The sequence below is a fragment of the Petaurus breviceps genome, unplaced genomic scaffold (assembly GCF_028583685.1).
Source record: "Petaurus breviceps papuanus isolate PSGF00001 unplaced genomic scaffold, PetGlider_PUasm1.0 91133, whole genome shotgun sequence".
Taxonomy (NCBI): Eukaryota; Metazoa; Chordata; class Mammalia; order Diprotodontia; family Petauridae; genus Petaurus; species Petaurus breviceps.
Genome location: NW_027187419.1, coordinates 84,821,853 through 84,834,181, shown reverse-complemented (window position 1 = coordinate 84,834,181; position 12,329 = coordinate 84,821,853). Strand labels below are relative to the sequence as shown.

The 12,329-nt window shown below is 33.8% G+C and overlaps 1 protein-coding gene across 28 annotated transcripts in view; it reads left to right on the top strand.

The window, feature by feature from the left end:
• BAZ2B (bromodomain adjacent to zinc finger domain 2B) overlaps window positions 1-12,329 on the top strand; it is a 376,035-nt gene that overhangs the window by 333,784 nt on the left and 29,922 nt on the right. For all 28 annotated transcript variants that reach the window (XM_069079736.1, XM_069079735.1, XM_069079731.1 and 25 more), the window contains 3 exons: window positions 903-1,146; window positions 6,115-6,177; window positions 7,274-7,418. In XM_069079736.1, coding sequence (XP_068935837.1) covers window positions 903-1,146; window positions 6,115-6,177; window positions 7,274-7,418 — 452 coding nt within the window. The remainder of the gene's footprint in view (window positions 1-902; window positions 1,147-6,114; window positions 6,178-7,273; window positions 7,419-12,329) is intronic.

The window sequence follows — 12,329 nt, the reverse complement described above, 5'->3', positions numbered from 1 at the left end:
ATAGGTCACCTAATCCAACTCTCCATTTTAAAGATAGGAAAAGTGAGGCCTAGAGAGATAAAATCCTTGCCTAAAGTCATGAAGATATTTATTAAATAGTAGCAATAGTCATTTAACTCAGATTATTTGAATACAAATCTAGTTCTTTCCACTTGGCTGCTTCCTGTATTTACTAATTTTAGTCTTCCTATCTTTAAATTCTTTTCAATAAGTTAATCTCATGTTTTAAAGTTTTAGGAGCTATGCAGTTCCTTTTGACATGAGTATTATCTCCTTATACCAATTACATTTTCTTATTTTTTTCACTGTTTTGCATTTAAAGTTTATTTTTGAGAGGTTCTATCAAAATTCAAACTTAATTTAAAATTATAACTTAATTTTCCACCTCATTATTAATATAGTGTTGGAAATATTATGCTCATTATCTTAAAAGGATAACTCCTGTACAATAACTAAAGAGAAATTATTATTTCTTATTATAGAATAATAATATATAATCAGATAATATAGAATGGGAGTTAAGTTTGCTCTTTTTCATTATTATAATTAGGGTCTTACAGAATTTTCATCTGTTTCAGAATGTTCTCATAGCCCTGAAAGATAAAATTTGTCATGTTTTTAATATGTTTTAATTCAGTAAATGAGATACCTCAAACAATAATGAGTTTTAATAAGAGAATATTATCTACTGGTTATTTTCCATTTTTCTAATTTTTAGCTGTAAATTATTTACTCCTAACTCAGATAAGCACATTGAGATGAATGTCTTAAATGATCTTATACTTAATACTTTATATGAATGTCTTAAATGATCTTATACCTCTCTTAAATGTCTTATACTCGATTGAGTTTTCAGATAGGTTTGCTCTTAGATAATGATGATTTTTTTTTTACATTAAAAGACTCAGAATCATTCATGCTAAGAAAACAGGGAAAAGAGACACCACAGGTGGAGGTGAACTTGGAGAAGAGCCACATTCTTTGGGTACACCCACTACAGGACGCAAGCGAAGACGAAAAGGGGGAGATAGTGATGATGACGACGATGATGATGATGATAGTGATGACCAAGCTGATGAAGAGGATGAAGATGAAGAAGATAAAGATGACAAAAAAGGAAAGAAAATAGATCTTTGTGATGATGAGGTAATAAAATTTAAATTCATTGCACATTATCTAAATATTTATTCATATGTATAATATTTAAATATATTTTAAAATATTTAGATATAAAATTAAAAAATAAATTAAATACCACATTATACAAATGTGGTGATAATTCTTTTTATATAACTCTGTAAACATTTGTTATAGAGCTCTCCAGATTTGTCTTTTGTTTTATTAACATGTTATAATTATTTTTGTAATACTTTACACTTTTTCAAAGTATTGTCACATACTGCTGTCATTGTTATCATAGTTGATCTCTGGGGCAGAAAGGCAACAACTGTTGTCAATAGTTCTAACTCATATGTCAATATCTCTCCCACTCTAAGCTGCCTGTAGACAATATAATAAAAGTAGAGGGATTATTCGTTTCTTGACTAGGTTTAAGTTGTCCCGTAATAAAACTTATTGGTTAGGTTGTGGGTTTTTTTTTTTTTATTTAAAGAAATAAGAGAGCCTGGATAAATCATCTTTGTGGCAAAACACTTTAGTTTAGGTGGAGGCTCTAGTTACCTGGGTTGTTTTCCCTGTATTATGTGCTATCCAAATAAAAGACTTCTTTTGGGCTATACTAGAAAGTGAACCAGTGAACACAGCAGAGTCAGGAATCACAGAGAAGAACCCTTAACAAAAACAGTTTTCTGAGATGGAGTAAGGAGAAACTAGCATTTCAGAAACTACTCTCCTAGGAATCAATTCTGGCTCACCAGAACTGGTATTTTGGAAACTAGGCCCAATAATCCAAATTCTGCTTAAGTTAGTGCTCAAGTTCTCTTCCTGAACTTGGCTCCCACTGGGATTCTACGTTCCTTCCCAAGGCTCCATGTTGGAGTCTTGAGTCAGGTTAGCTCAGAGAAGGAAACCAATCACTACCCTAGTCAGAGTCCAATTGAGAGGACTTGCTTACAAGGGTGAGGAGTACACATTTTGGATATTTTTGAGCATTGTATTTGTTCAAGGGGGTAAAAGATGGAGAAAGAGAAAAGGCAAAGGAGTCTAAATCATTCCTCGGCTAACATTTGACCTGTTTTCATAGAGACTGCTTTTGTTCACATTGCCTTGACTGGCCTCCAAGATCTAAGTCATCTGGAGCTTTTAAAGAGCTTCATGGCAAAATAAAAAATAAAAGAACAAAAATTAACAGTGTTTGTTCATGAGTTTAATTTCAGAATTAATTCAACCCTCTTGAGATAATCTCTAGACTCTAAATCACATTGTAGATACATTAAATAGTTAATATTCATTATAGAACTTTATTGTTGCATACTTCATTTATTTGGGATGCCTTCTACCTTTGAGTTGAACCAGAAAACAATCACTGATGTATGTGTGCTTTTATGCATTTTCTAGCAAGCAGTGTCATTTCATTTATATTCACAGAGGAGGGTTGTACTTGCTCATACCAAAATCTTAAATAATAATATATTTTATGGGAAGGGTCATAGCCACAAATCAGATATTATGCAATGAATAAGTTCAGCAGGCTCTGACTTAGGCAAGCATTTTCTAATCTAGTATATGAAACTGAATAAAAATGAACTTGTTTAGGAACTGTGATGCAAAGGTGAAGAGGCACTAATTAGAATACCAAGGTTTGAATTCCACCTTAGCTGATTAATGGTTAAGTAACCTCAGGTAAGTCACAACCTTTCTGGAGCTCAGTTACTTCATTTGTAAAATGAATATGTTAGCCCAGGTGACACTAAAGTCACCTCCAAGCTATGATCCTAGATCTTATATACAAATGTGGGATAGAAGTGTTGGCCACCTTCAGTTCTAAAAGAGTGGAAGGGGTGAGTAAGGCAGTAAAAAGGGGTGTAACAAGTCCTCTATAGCTATCAAGCTCTTGTCCTTTGTGCTAGGATGAGTATTCAGCAAAAGAATCAGCAGTCTTCCCCTGCCCCCCACCCCCTTCTTGTATCTCCTCCGTTCTGATAGAGCTTGTGGGGGGGAGGGGGTGGAGGTCTCTCTCTCTCTATCTGTGTGTATGTGTATATATATATACACACACACACACACACACACATACACACACACACACACACATTCCCTATTGAGATCCAGAAATATGGTTCTGGGTTCGTCTGAAGTGCTAAAAATCCAAGAGACTTAAACAAGTAGCAAGCTATAACAAGTAGAAATTTAAGCCAAGGCATTAACACTGGATTAAGAGGTAATACACAGGAAATGCTGACAACCTGACTCTGTATGATTCAGCCTGCCTTTCTCTAATCTTAACTTTTTATGGGAGTTAAATAATCTCCCCACCCCCTGCCCTGTGTTGCAGTATTAATACTCAATTTACCTTGCCCTTTCCTGATTCTGCCACGTAGAAAAGGCCATAAACTTTATGCCCCCTGGTCAGAACTAATAGTACTGGACCAGGCTTATGTCTTAGATCTGTAAGATAAACAGTGTATGAGTTTTTGTATTAAGTTCTTTCTTCAAGAATGTAACAAATCTATAGAATTTAATTATAAAACCATAAGAATTAAATACTTGCTATTCTTAGCTGCCATTACTACAAAGACACGGTTGTTAAAACCACTAATAAAAAAAATCATTAATGTGGATTTTCTTTCTCTATGGATTATCATTCCAAAAGGGAGATTGCATCTTTGGCCTCTCTTGGCCTCATTTTTCTCATCTCTTAAATGAACACGTTGGACTAGCTTTGCATCCTAAAGAAATGAAAGTATTTCACAAAATAGCACCATCTCTGGAACTACTTATATCTTGTACTTTTATTTTGTAATGTATAAAGATTTATCATTTGTGTAGCAGTTCACTACCCCCAAATGCCACCACTGAAAAAAAAATTTGCTTTATATGACAAGTGCATGTATTATTATGGAAAACAAAAATCACCTTTTGACCAAAACCAAATAATTTCTTTTCTGAATTAACAATTATGTTTCTTTGTAATTTGGTAGTACATAGGCTTGTTGTCCTACTACCTTTTAACTTTTAAAGTTTCCTTTTTTAATTATGAACTTAATCATCAGTATAACTGTTTATACACATAAAGGAGAATGATGAATAAGAAGGAACGGATGATTGCTAGAGTTTGGTCCTGGAAGAGGGAGGAAGGAATGGGCTCAAGGATAGAAGTAATGAGATTAGCTTCAGTGGGGAAATAAGAGGGACAAGAGGAAAGAAAAGAATGTATTCTGATGCTGAGAATTTTTGAGACATTGAGGAGCGGGAGCGAGGAAGTTCACTTTGGAATTATCCTTTTATCTTGGAGGAACAATCCATTTTTTTCAGGCTTTATTTTTAATATTAGGGTTCAAAAACTGTGAACTTTATCCCTTACATGAACTTGGTTCTTTAACAAATAAATGATAATATTTTTCAGAGATTTCTAATTTAAAGTAGTTTTATAGTTTCTTATGATTTTTTAAAATAAAACTATAAAATCTCTCCAATTGCTATCAGTCAAAATTTTGATAAATTTGTATCTTTGTGCCAATGTGGGGAAAAAATATATTTTGAATCCTGCTTAAAAGTATAGCAAACATCTAGGTCAAGCTGATGTATCCTTTATTTTTATATGAGTTATTTTTAAAACAAAAGCTAATAGGCACTTACTTAGGTAACTTTTGGTAGCTGACTCTTGCTAATAAGTAAAAGCAGGGATTAAAAAGGCTTTTAAAGACCTCCAAAACAGTATTGGTGATACACGTCCCTTCTTTCTAGTTCATATAAAATGAAATTTCTGAAGTAACACAGGCTCTGTATAGTTTAAACATCCTAGGACAGGGCACTTTACAAATAAAAATGTATGGTAATATTTGTTGAAATTAACAAAAGTCCATTGATGCTGCAAAAATTCATTTTGCCAGAATTCCAACTCCTATCTTCATAAAGCCCTTTGTTGCAGTAGCAAAACAAATACAGATCATCTTCTTCAACGTTTTGCTTTCATTTTCTTTTCCAACACCCAGCTTTTAATGTATTTGCTAGTAAAAACTGTGATGACTGAAAGGAAATTACAAAAGAGATAAAGAAAATCAAAGGTCATGGGTTTTATATAAGCTTGATAAGCAACTCCTCAGTAAATCAAGAATTTACTGTACTATATATTCATTAATGTGCCTTGTATCACTCTGTGTCAGATTGACTTAGCTGCTCCTAGCCATTTGGATCTGACAACAATACTACCTATGATTGTACTAGCTGTGCATGATTTTTAGAGTAATTTACCATTGCTTCCTAATATTCTATCTTTTTAAATCATCTTCCTTCCTTTGTGCTGATGGCCATTTTAGCATAGGAGGTAAAAGGTATGGTGAAAGAGGTAAATAGCCTTTCACTGAATTTAATGACATACTGAAAAGATAGGTTGGCCTTGGGAGAGCTATTCAAGGTATGCTGGCTGGCTGGCATGGCATATTGTCTAAAGTATTGGACTTGGATCAATAAGACCTCGGCTAGTACCCCACTTCAGAACCTATTAGTAGCACGACTATGAGCAAGTCACTTAACTTTTCTGAGCCTTATTTTCTCCATCTGTGAAATAAGGATAACAAAATTGTTTTACAAATTGTTGTATGGCTCCAGTGAGATAGTGCATGTAAAGTACTTTGAGATCCTTAAAGTTCCACATTTGTCAGTTTTTGTCATCTTATTATTATAATATATGATATTATGTATTCTTCCTTCCCTCCTTACACATGTATTATGCATTTTGTTATTAAGTATAATAAATGGAAATATTCTATATAAGTAAGTGTTTTTATCTAAAACATATAAGAAAGAATGATTTTCTGAAAGAAAATCTTCTAAACAAGAAAAAAAAACCTAATTGAGGAGTACTTTGTAATTTCCAACATGAACATTTTTATATTTCTACATAAAAGTTTGATATTTATAACATAAGCACAAAGTTCAGTAGTCATTCTTTTTATTTTGAGAAGTGACAAATAATGCTTTATTTTGTTGTAGGATGACGGTGATCAAGCAGCAAGTGTTGAAGAGCTCGAGAAACAGATTGAAAAATTGACTAAAGTAAGCACTTTTCAAATAAAGTTTTTCTCTTTTTCAAGTTGTAATTGTGTAGAATTACCATTTCTGCATGCTAAATAAAGATATAAAAAGCTCATTCCTTTTGAATAATGGAAATGGCTGACTATAAAAAAGTATTCAAACATTTTAAACACAGGAAGCTTTAAACCCACAACTGAAATCCATACATGAGATGTGATGTCACGATCTTTAAGGTTATTCAGCTGCAAATTATACTAAATGTAAAAAACTGCAAACTTAAAGTACACTTTTAACCCACAAAAAGCCACATTTGTTTTTTTTCTATCTTTTTTATGTAAGTTCAAAGTACTTCTAAAGGTGGCTTTATTCCTTGGGAATTAACACCATACAAATGCTATGAAATATTAAGTGTTGTTGCATATTTATGAATTTATTAACTTCTCTTACATTTTACATGTATTTATCTGTTAATTTTACTTCCTCCTGAATTTGGAATTTTGATCTATTGGTCCTCCTCTTGTTATAATTTAAGCTTCTGTAGTATATTGGATACAAAGGTGAACAAAGTTTAAAATGTAAGAGTGAAGGACTGGCTGTTTAGATATGAGCATACGAAATTGGCCAACTCAGTAAAATACTAGTTTATATACAGACATTGTTGATATCACTGCTGTTTAATTTAGCTAAAATTCTATAAGTTTCTCATTAGTTCTGTATTACAGTTCTTCAGCCAACTTTAACTCACCTTGTAAACATTTTTCTATTGCATAATTGATAAGATTTTAACTGCCTTGCCTAAATAAAATATTTGATCCTGTTATATACATATATATGTTCAAAAATGAAAAATGTTTTACAGGATATTTGCTTAAATTAAACCAATCTTTTTAATATTAAAAAGGACCAAGTTGGTCATTTAAAACTAATTGTCTTCTTTAAAAGGTGGTTGATAATGAAACTCACCTAAAATTGGGCAACCCTAATATTTTGATTCAGTTGCTCCATGGCTTTGTCTGTCAGTTTCAATGAAATAAGTAGTAATTTACCTTTATATTGATTTTAAAAACAATTGACTCCTGTAATATTATATATACACATATGATTTGTTTTTAAACAGCAACAGAGTCAGTACAGAAGGAAGCTCTTTGATGCTTCTCACTCTTTACGGTCAATGATGTTTGGACAGGATCGTTATCGACGCAGATACTGGATTCTTCCCCAATGTGGGGGTATTTTTGTGGAAGGCATGGAAAGTGGTGAAGGTAGGAGACATCAGCCTGTCTGAGAACAACCAACTCAATAGTTATATTACTATAAGCTGATAATTTCTTTAATCTCTGTTATAATTTTAGAATCTCATACTTCTTGAAAAAGATTTATTAAGCTGTCTGTTCTCTAAATACTTTACTTTCCAAAAACAAGGAATCTTTTTTCCATGCTTAATCGCTACCTTTCCACTCTTTTCTCTATTTTTCTTCTGTTTCCAAACATACAGATATCACCTCCACTTAAATTCCCATTTTATATCTCACTCTCCTTTCACTCACAACTTCTCAAGTATTTTTCCTTTACCATTTACTTTCATTCCCTCAACCATTCATTCCTTCCTTCCTCCTCGGCAACTTGGTTTTCATTTCAATTCTACTGAAAGTGCTCACCCCAAGGTCACCAGTGTTCATGCTACCCATATAACCTTTTCACATTCTTTTCCATTTGATAATATTGATTGCTCTCTCAATCAGTCAATCAACAAGCATTCTGCTAACTGCTCAGGATGCTCCTATAAAACTGAGATAGTCCCTGCCCTTAAGGAACTTGCATCCTAGTCCCTCCTTATTCAGATCTTCTCTTCTCTTTGCTTCTATGCTACCATATTGCCTCAGTTCTCTGACTATTTCTTTCCTTTATTCCTTTCATTCTCCCACTCCCTGTGGACATTAACCGGTGCTGGTTCTTTAACCCTTTGCTTTTCTCAATTTTTACAGTATTTACTTCAGAGAATTTATCTAACCTTTTAATGGCTTTAATTATCACTTAGTTATAGGATTTAGAGTTGGATGGGATGTTAGAGATAATTTATTCTAGTCCTGTCATTTTAAAATCAGAAACTGAAGTCCAGAAAAAATTAAGCAGCTTCCCCAAGGAGCAAGTAAGCTAGTAAGTATCAGAGCTTGAATTTGAACCCTGTTACTTTAACCCAGATTCAGTGCTTCTTTTAACATATCACTGAGTCTTCTGATTTCCAACAAAATGCTCTTTTCACTATATGAAACAATGTTAATAATTCTAGATGGACATGTGGGAATTAAGCTGAACTCTGATAGATGAACAAGATTCAAAAAGGTTAAGAACAAGGCAGATAACAGTACCTTGGAAGGGAGGCCTAGGAAAGCCCAGGCATAGGAAAAGCTTCAGAGGCCAGAATATGAGGGGGCATGTAGAATTAGGATGGAGATAGGTTTGGCTACAATTAGCACTTCATATTGCAAAGCAGAAGAAAAGTAGTTGAAGGTAAAATTTTGGAAGGTCTTGAATATCAAACTAAGGGATTTCAGCTTTATTCTATATGTAATGAGAAACCATAGAAGATTTTTTGAACCAGGGAGTGTCATGGTGAAAGCGGTATGTTAGGAAAACTAGTCTGGTGCTTGAGTCAAGGAGAAATAAGAGGGAATTCTCTAGGTCCCCTATTCAACAGTCTAGGATGAAGAATCCCATGGAAGAAACAGCCTAACTTCTAAGGTAGCAGCTCCTAAAATGTGTACCTTTAGTCTAACTCTTTCATTTTGCAGATGAGAAATATAAGACCCAGGGACTTTAGGAAGTGTAAAAAGAATTTTTACAGCAAATATATATTACACATTGTTATTTTCATCCTTTTCTGAATATACTTACAAAAAGTATTTCCTTTTGCAGATTATTAATTTTAGGTTTTAGTTTTTCATATTTAGGTGTAGCTTAATGTTCGGAGCAACACACTCCCTACACAAAGTTAACTTATATTTTAGTTGGCAAGTTAAGACATACATATACAATAAATAGTGAAGATAATACATAATACAATGTTAATTTTTGTAATAAAAACAATTGGAAAAATAGAATTAATATGATGCTAATTATTTTGTACAGACAAGTGCAAAAGGAAGCAATAAGCAACTAGTTAATAACTGCAAAGAAATAAATAATACAAGACATTATTATTATTATAAACTATATCCATAAGTAGTTTCTTCATAGTGCTTAGAGCTATCATGAAGACAAGATTGATTTTAATAAAATACTATTAGGGCAAGCATCCACCTGTTAGCTATTGATTTGAAATGCATATCGTAACTAAATTCATTCTCCCCTTGAGAAGCTACCATCATAAATTTTTGTTGCACTTATTTGGAATTTCAAAAGTTGCAGCTCGTCCAAACAACATTAGTAAGAGGTTTTAAAATTTAAAACACAAATTAAGACCTTAGTTATCTGTAATTATGCAGCTGCAATAAGTGACATGGAAATTAATCAGAGAAATGGCTGCTATTTTGTTCCATCTTTTCCTGGTTCTCATTTTTTGCCTCTTTTTAATGAAGATATTTATTGATTACTGATCATTGATACATGCCATTGAAGTTAAGAAGCAGGAAAAAAAGATTAAAAAAGAAGAAAGTAATTTGAGTTAGAACACTGATATATTTTTTTTTCAACTTGAATCTTTCCTACTTGAAGATACTGGTTAAATTTTCATCATTTTCTTTTTTAAATTATTTTTGAAAGCTTAAAAGGGTTTCCAATTACTTATAATTAAGCTTTTCTGTTAAAGATTTAAAGTTAAATATAGCCATGAGCAAATGTCATTAAAATCTGTCATCAGTTCAGTCTCTTTCATTACAAACAAATGAGAGATTAGTGTTAAGTTTCAGCAAGTAACACCATAACCTGCTATGCTTAGATAGCTAGATAGATAGATAGACAAACAGACAGATAAATCAATCTTGCAGAATGGATGCAATCTGCTGATTATCACTGACCCGTGGAATGTGTAGCTTAAGGGTGTTTTTCAAGTACAAATGTAAATCTATAAAGAGAAAGTATAAAGTGTGAATGAAAAGGAAATCTCAGTCTCTCACAAAGTGATTAGGAAAAGTAGAGGTCTGTTAGAAATATGAATAATTAGATAATTGAGACAAGTTATTTTCAATACATCAAGGATCACAAGCCATCTAATCTCTAATTTAGGTAAGTGTTAAAGCATTTCCTGATACTTGTCTGTGTGTCAGTACCAGAAGAATCAGGTATGATTTGGATCAAGGTGTCCCTGATTCCATTTCAGCACTTAATTCACCACCCCATGATGTTTCTAGATAAGTTATGGCATGGGGCAGAGGTAAAGAGCAGGGAGAAGGGATGAAATCAAACTAATGAGATTTTGAGTGAGTAGTTTAGAAATTCTACTGTCATATGAGAGCTATGCCCATGTGAAGAACTCATTTCATATCTGTCATTTTTTGTTTTAATATGTTTTAAATTTTGATCTGGTGAAAGGGGCATGATCCCTTTAAAAGAAGGCAGTCTTTGTCAGGAACCATACCCTAAAAATGTTGCTGGGGGAGCTGTAGTCATTACTGAATGATTAATGAGTAAATATATGTTATTTCCAAATCTGGAATGACAGTTACAGCAAGCAGCCAAAAGGCAACAGGCTAAAAAAGAATGGTTAGCTTGGGAAAATCTGCTTCTGATTGGGGAAAGGATAGTAAATGTAGGAAGTATGTGATTTTCTTCTTTCTCCTCAGGAAACAAAAAAGATTCAGTAAGTCTGAGCATTCAGAGAGATGATTAGGAGCCCAAAGAAAAATACCTCAACTTTTCCTGTTATTATGAAAATGAAGCCATAGATAAGACAGGCCACAGCTGTGAAGGATGGTAGTGGACAGAACCTTTATCTCCAAGTAAAACTATGGGGTGTAAATGTTACCAAGTCCCAAGAGTTTTATCAAATAGAAGAGAGAAGAGGAGCCAGAAGGACTAAGCTATCCCTTAATCCCTTATCTGCTTTTGATGGAGGAGATAAGCTCTACATAGTGCTTTTTTTTATGCTAAACTGCCTGTCAGTCCAGATTCAGTAACTGGTCAAGTTTAGTGTTATGTAGGTGTCCTTATGAGATGGCACTTTCAGAAATAGATATTAGCCAGGAGTCAGGCAAAGTAGCCAGGGAATTCAGAAAGCATAAGTTGAACACTTTTTAAAGTATTTACTATGTGCAAGTCACTGTGCTAGATGCTAGAGAAATAAATATGAAATAAGATTACCCTTGCCTTCAAGGAGTTTGCAATCTGGTAGGAGGAGGGTAAAGCTTGGGAAGTGGTACTAGATATGTAAATAACCATAATACAAATTACAATAGGATAATCAGGCAGCATTTATTTGGTGTCTGCTATGTTCCAGGTGGCAACTAGGTGGTACATTAGATAGACTGCTGGGCCTGAAGTCAGGAAGACTTCCTGAATTCAAATCTGGCTTCAGACACTTACTAGGTATGTGACCCCAGGCAAGTCACCTAAACTTATTTGTCTGCTTCTTCATCTGTAAAATGAGCAGAAGGAAATGGCAAACCACTCCAGTATCTTTACCAAGAAAACGCCAAATAGGGTAATAAAAAGTCATACATAACTGAAACAATACAGCAACAATGTTTCAGTTGAAGACTATAAAATCTGAACTAAAAAAAGAAAATTGAAACAGTTCATACTGTCAAAGAGGATAGATACATCCTAGCAAATATATATGCATACAAATACACATATATTAAATTGGAGATAATCTCAGAGGGAAGTTGCTAACATGGGGGGTGGGGCAATGCACACTTGCAGAATGTGACACATTTGAACTGAGACTTGAAGGAAGTGAGGGATGTCAGGAGGTGGAGAAAAAAGAAGAGAATTCCAGGTATGGAAAACAGCCTTTGAAAAGGCAGAGTCGGGGCGGCTAGGTGGCGCAGTGAATAGAGCACTGGCCCTGAAGTCAGGAGGACCTGGGTTCAAGTCCAGCCTCGGACACTTAACACAACACACACACACACACACACACACACAGACACAGACACACACACACACACTAGCTGTGTAACCTTGGGCAAGTTACTTAACCCCAACTGCCCTCCAAAAAAGCAAAAAAAAAAAAAAGG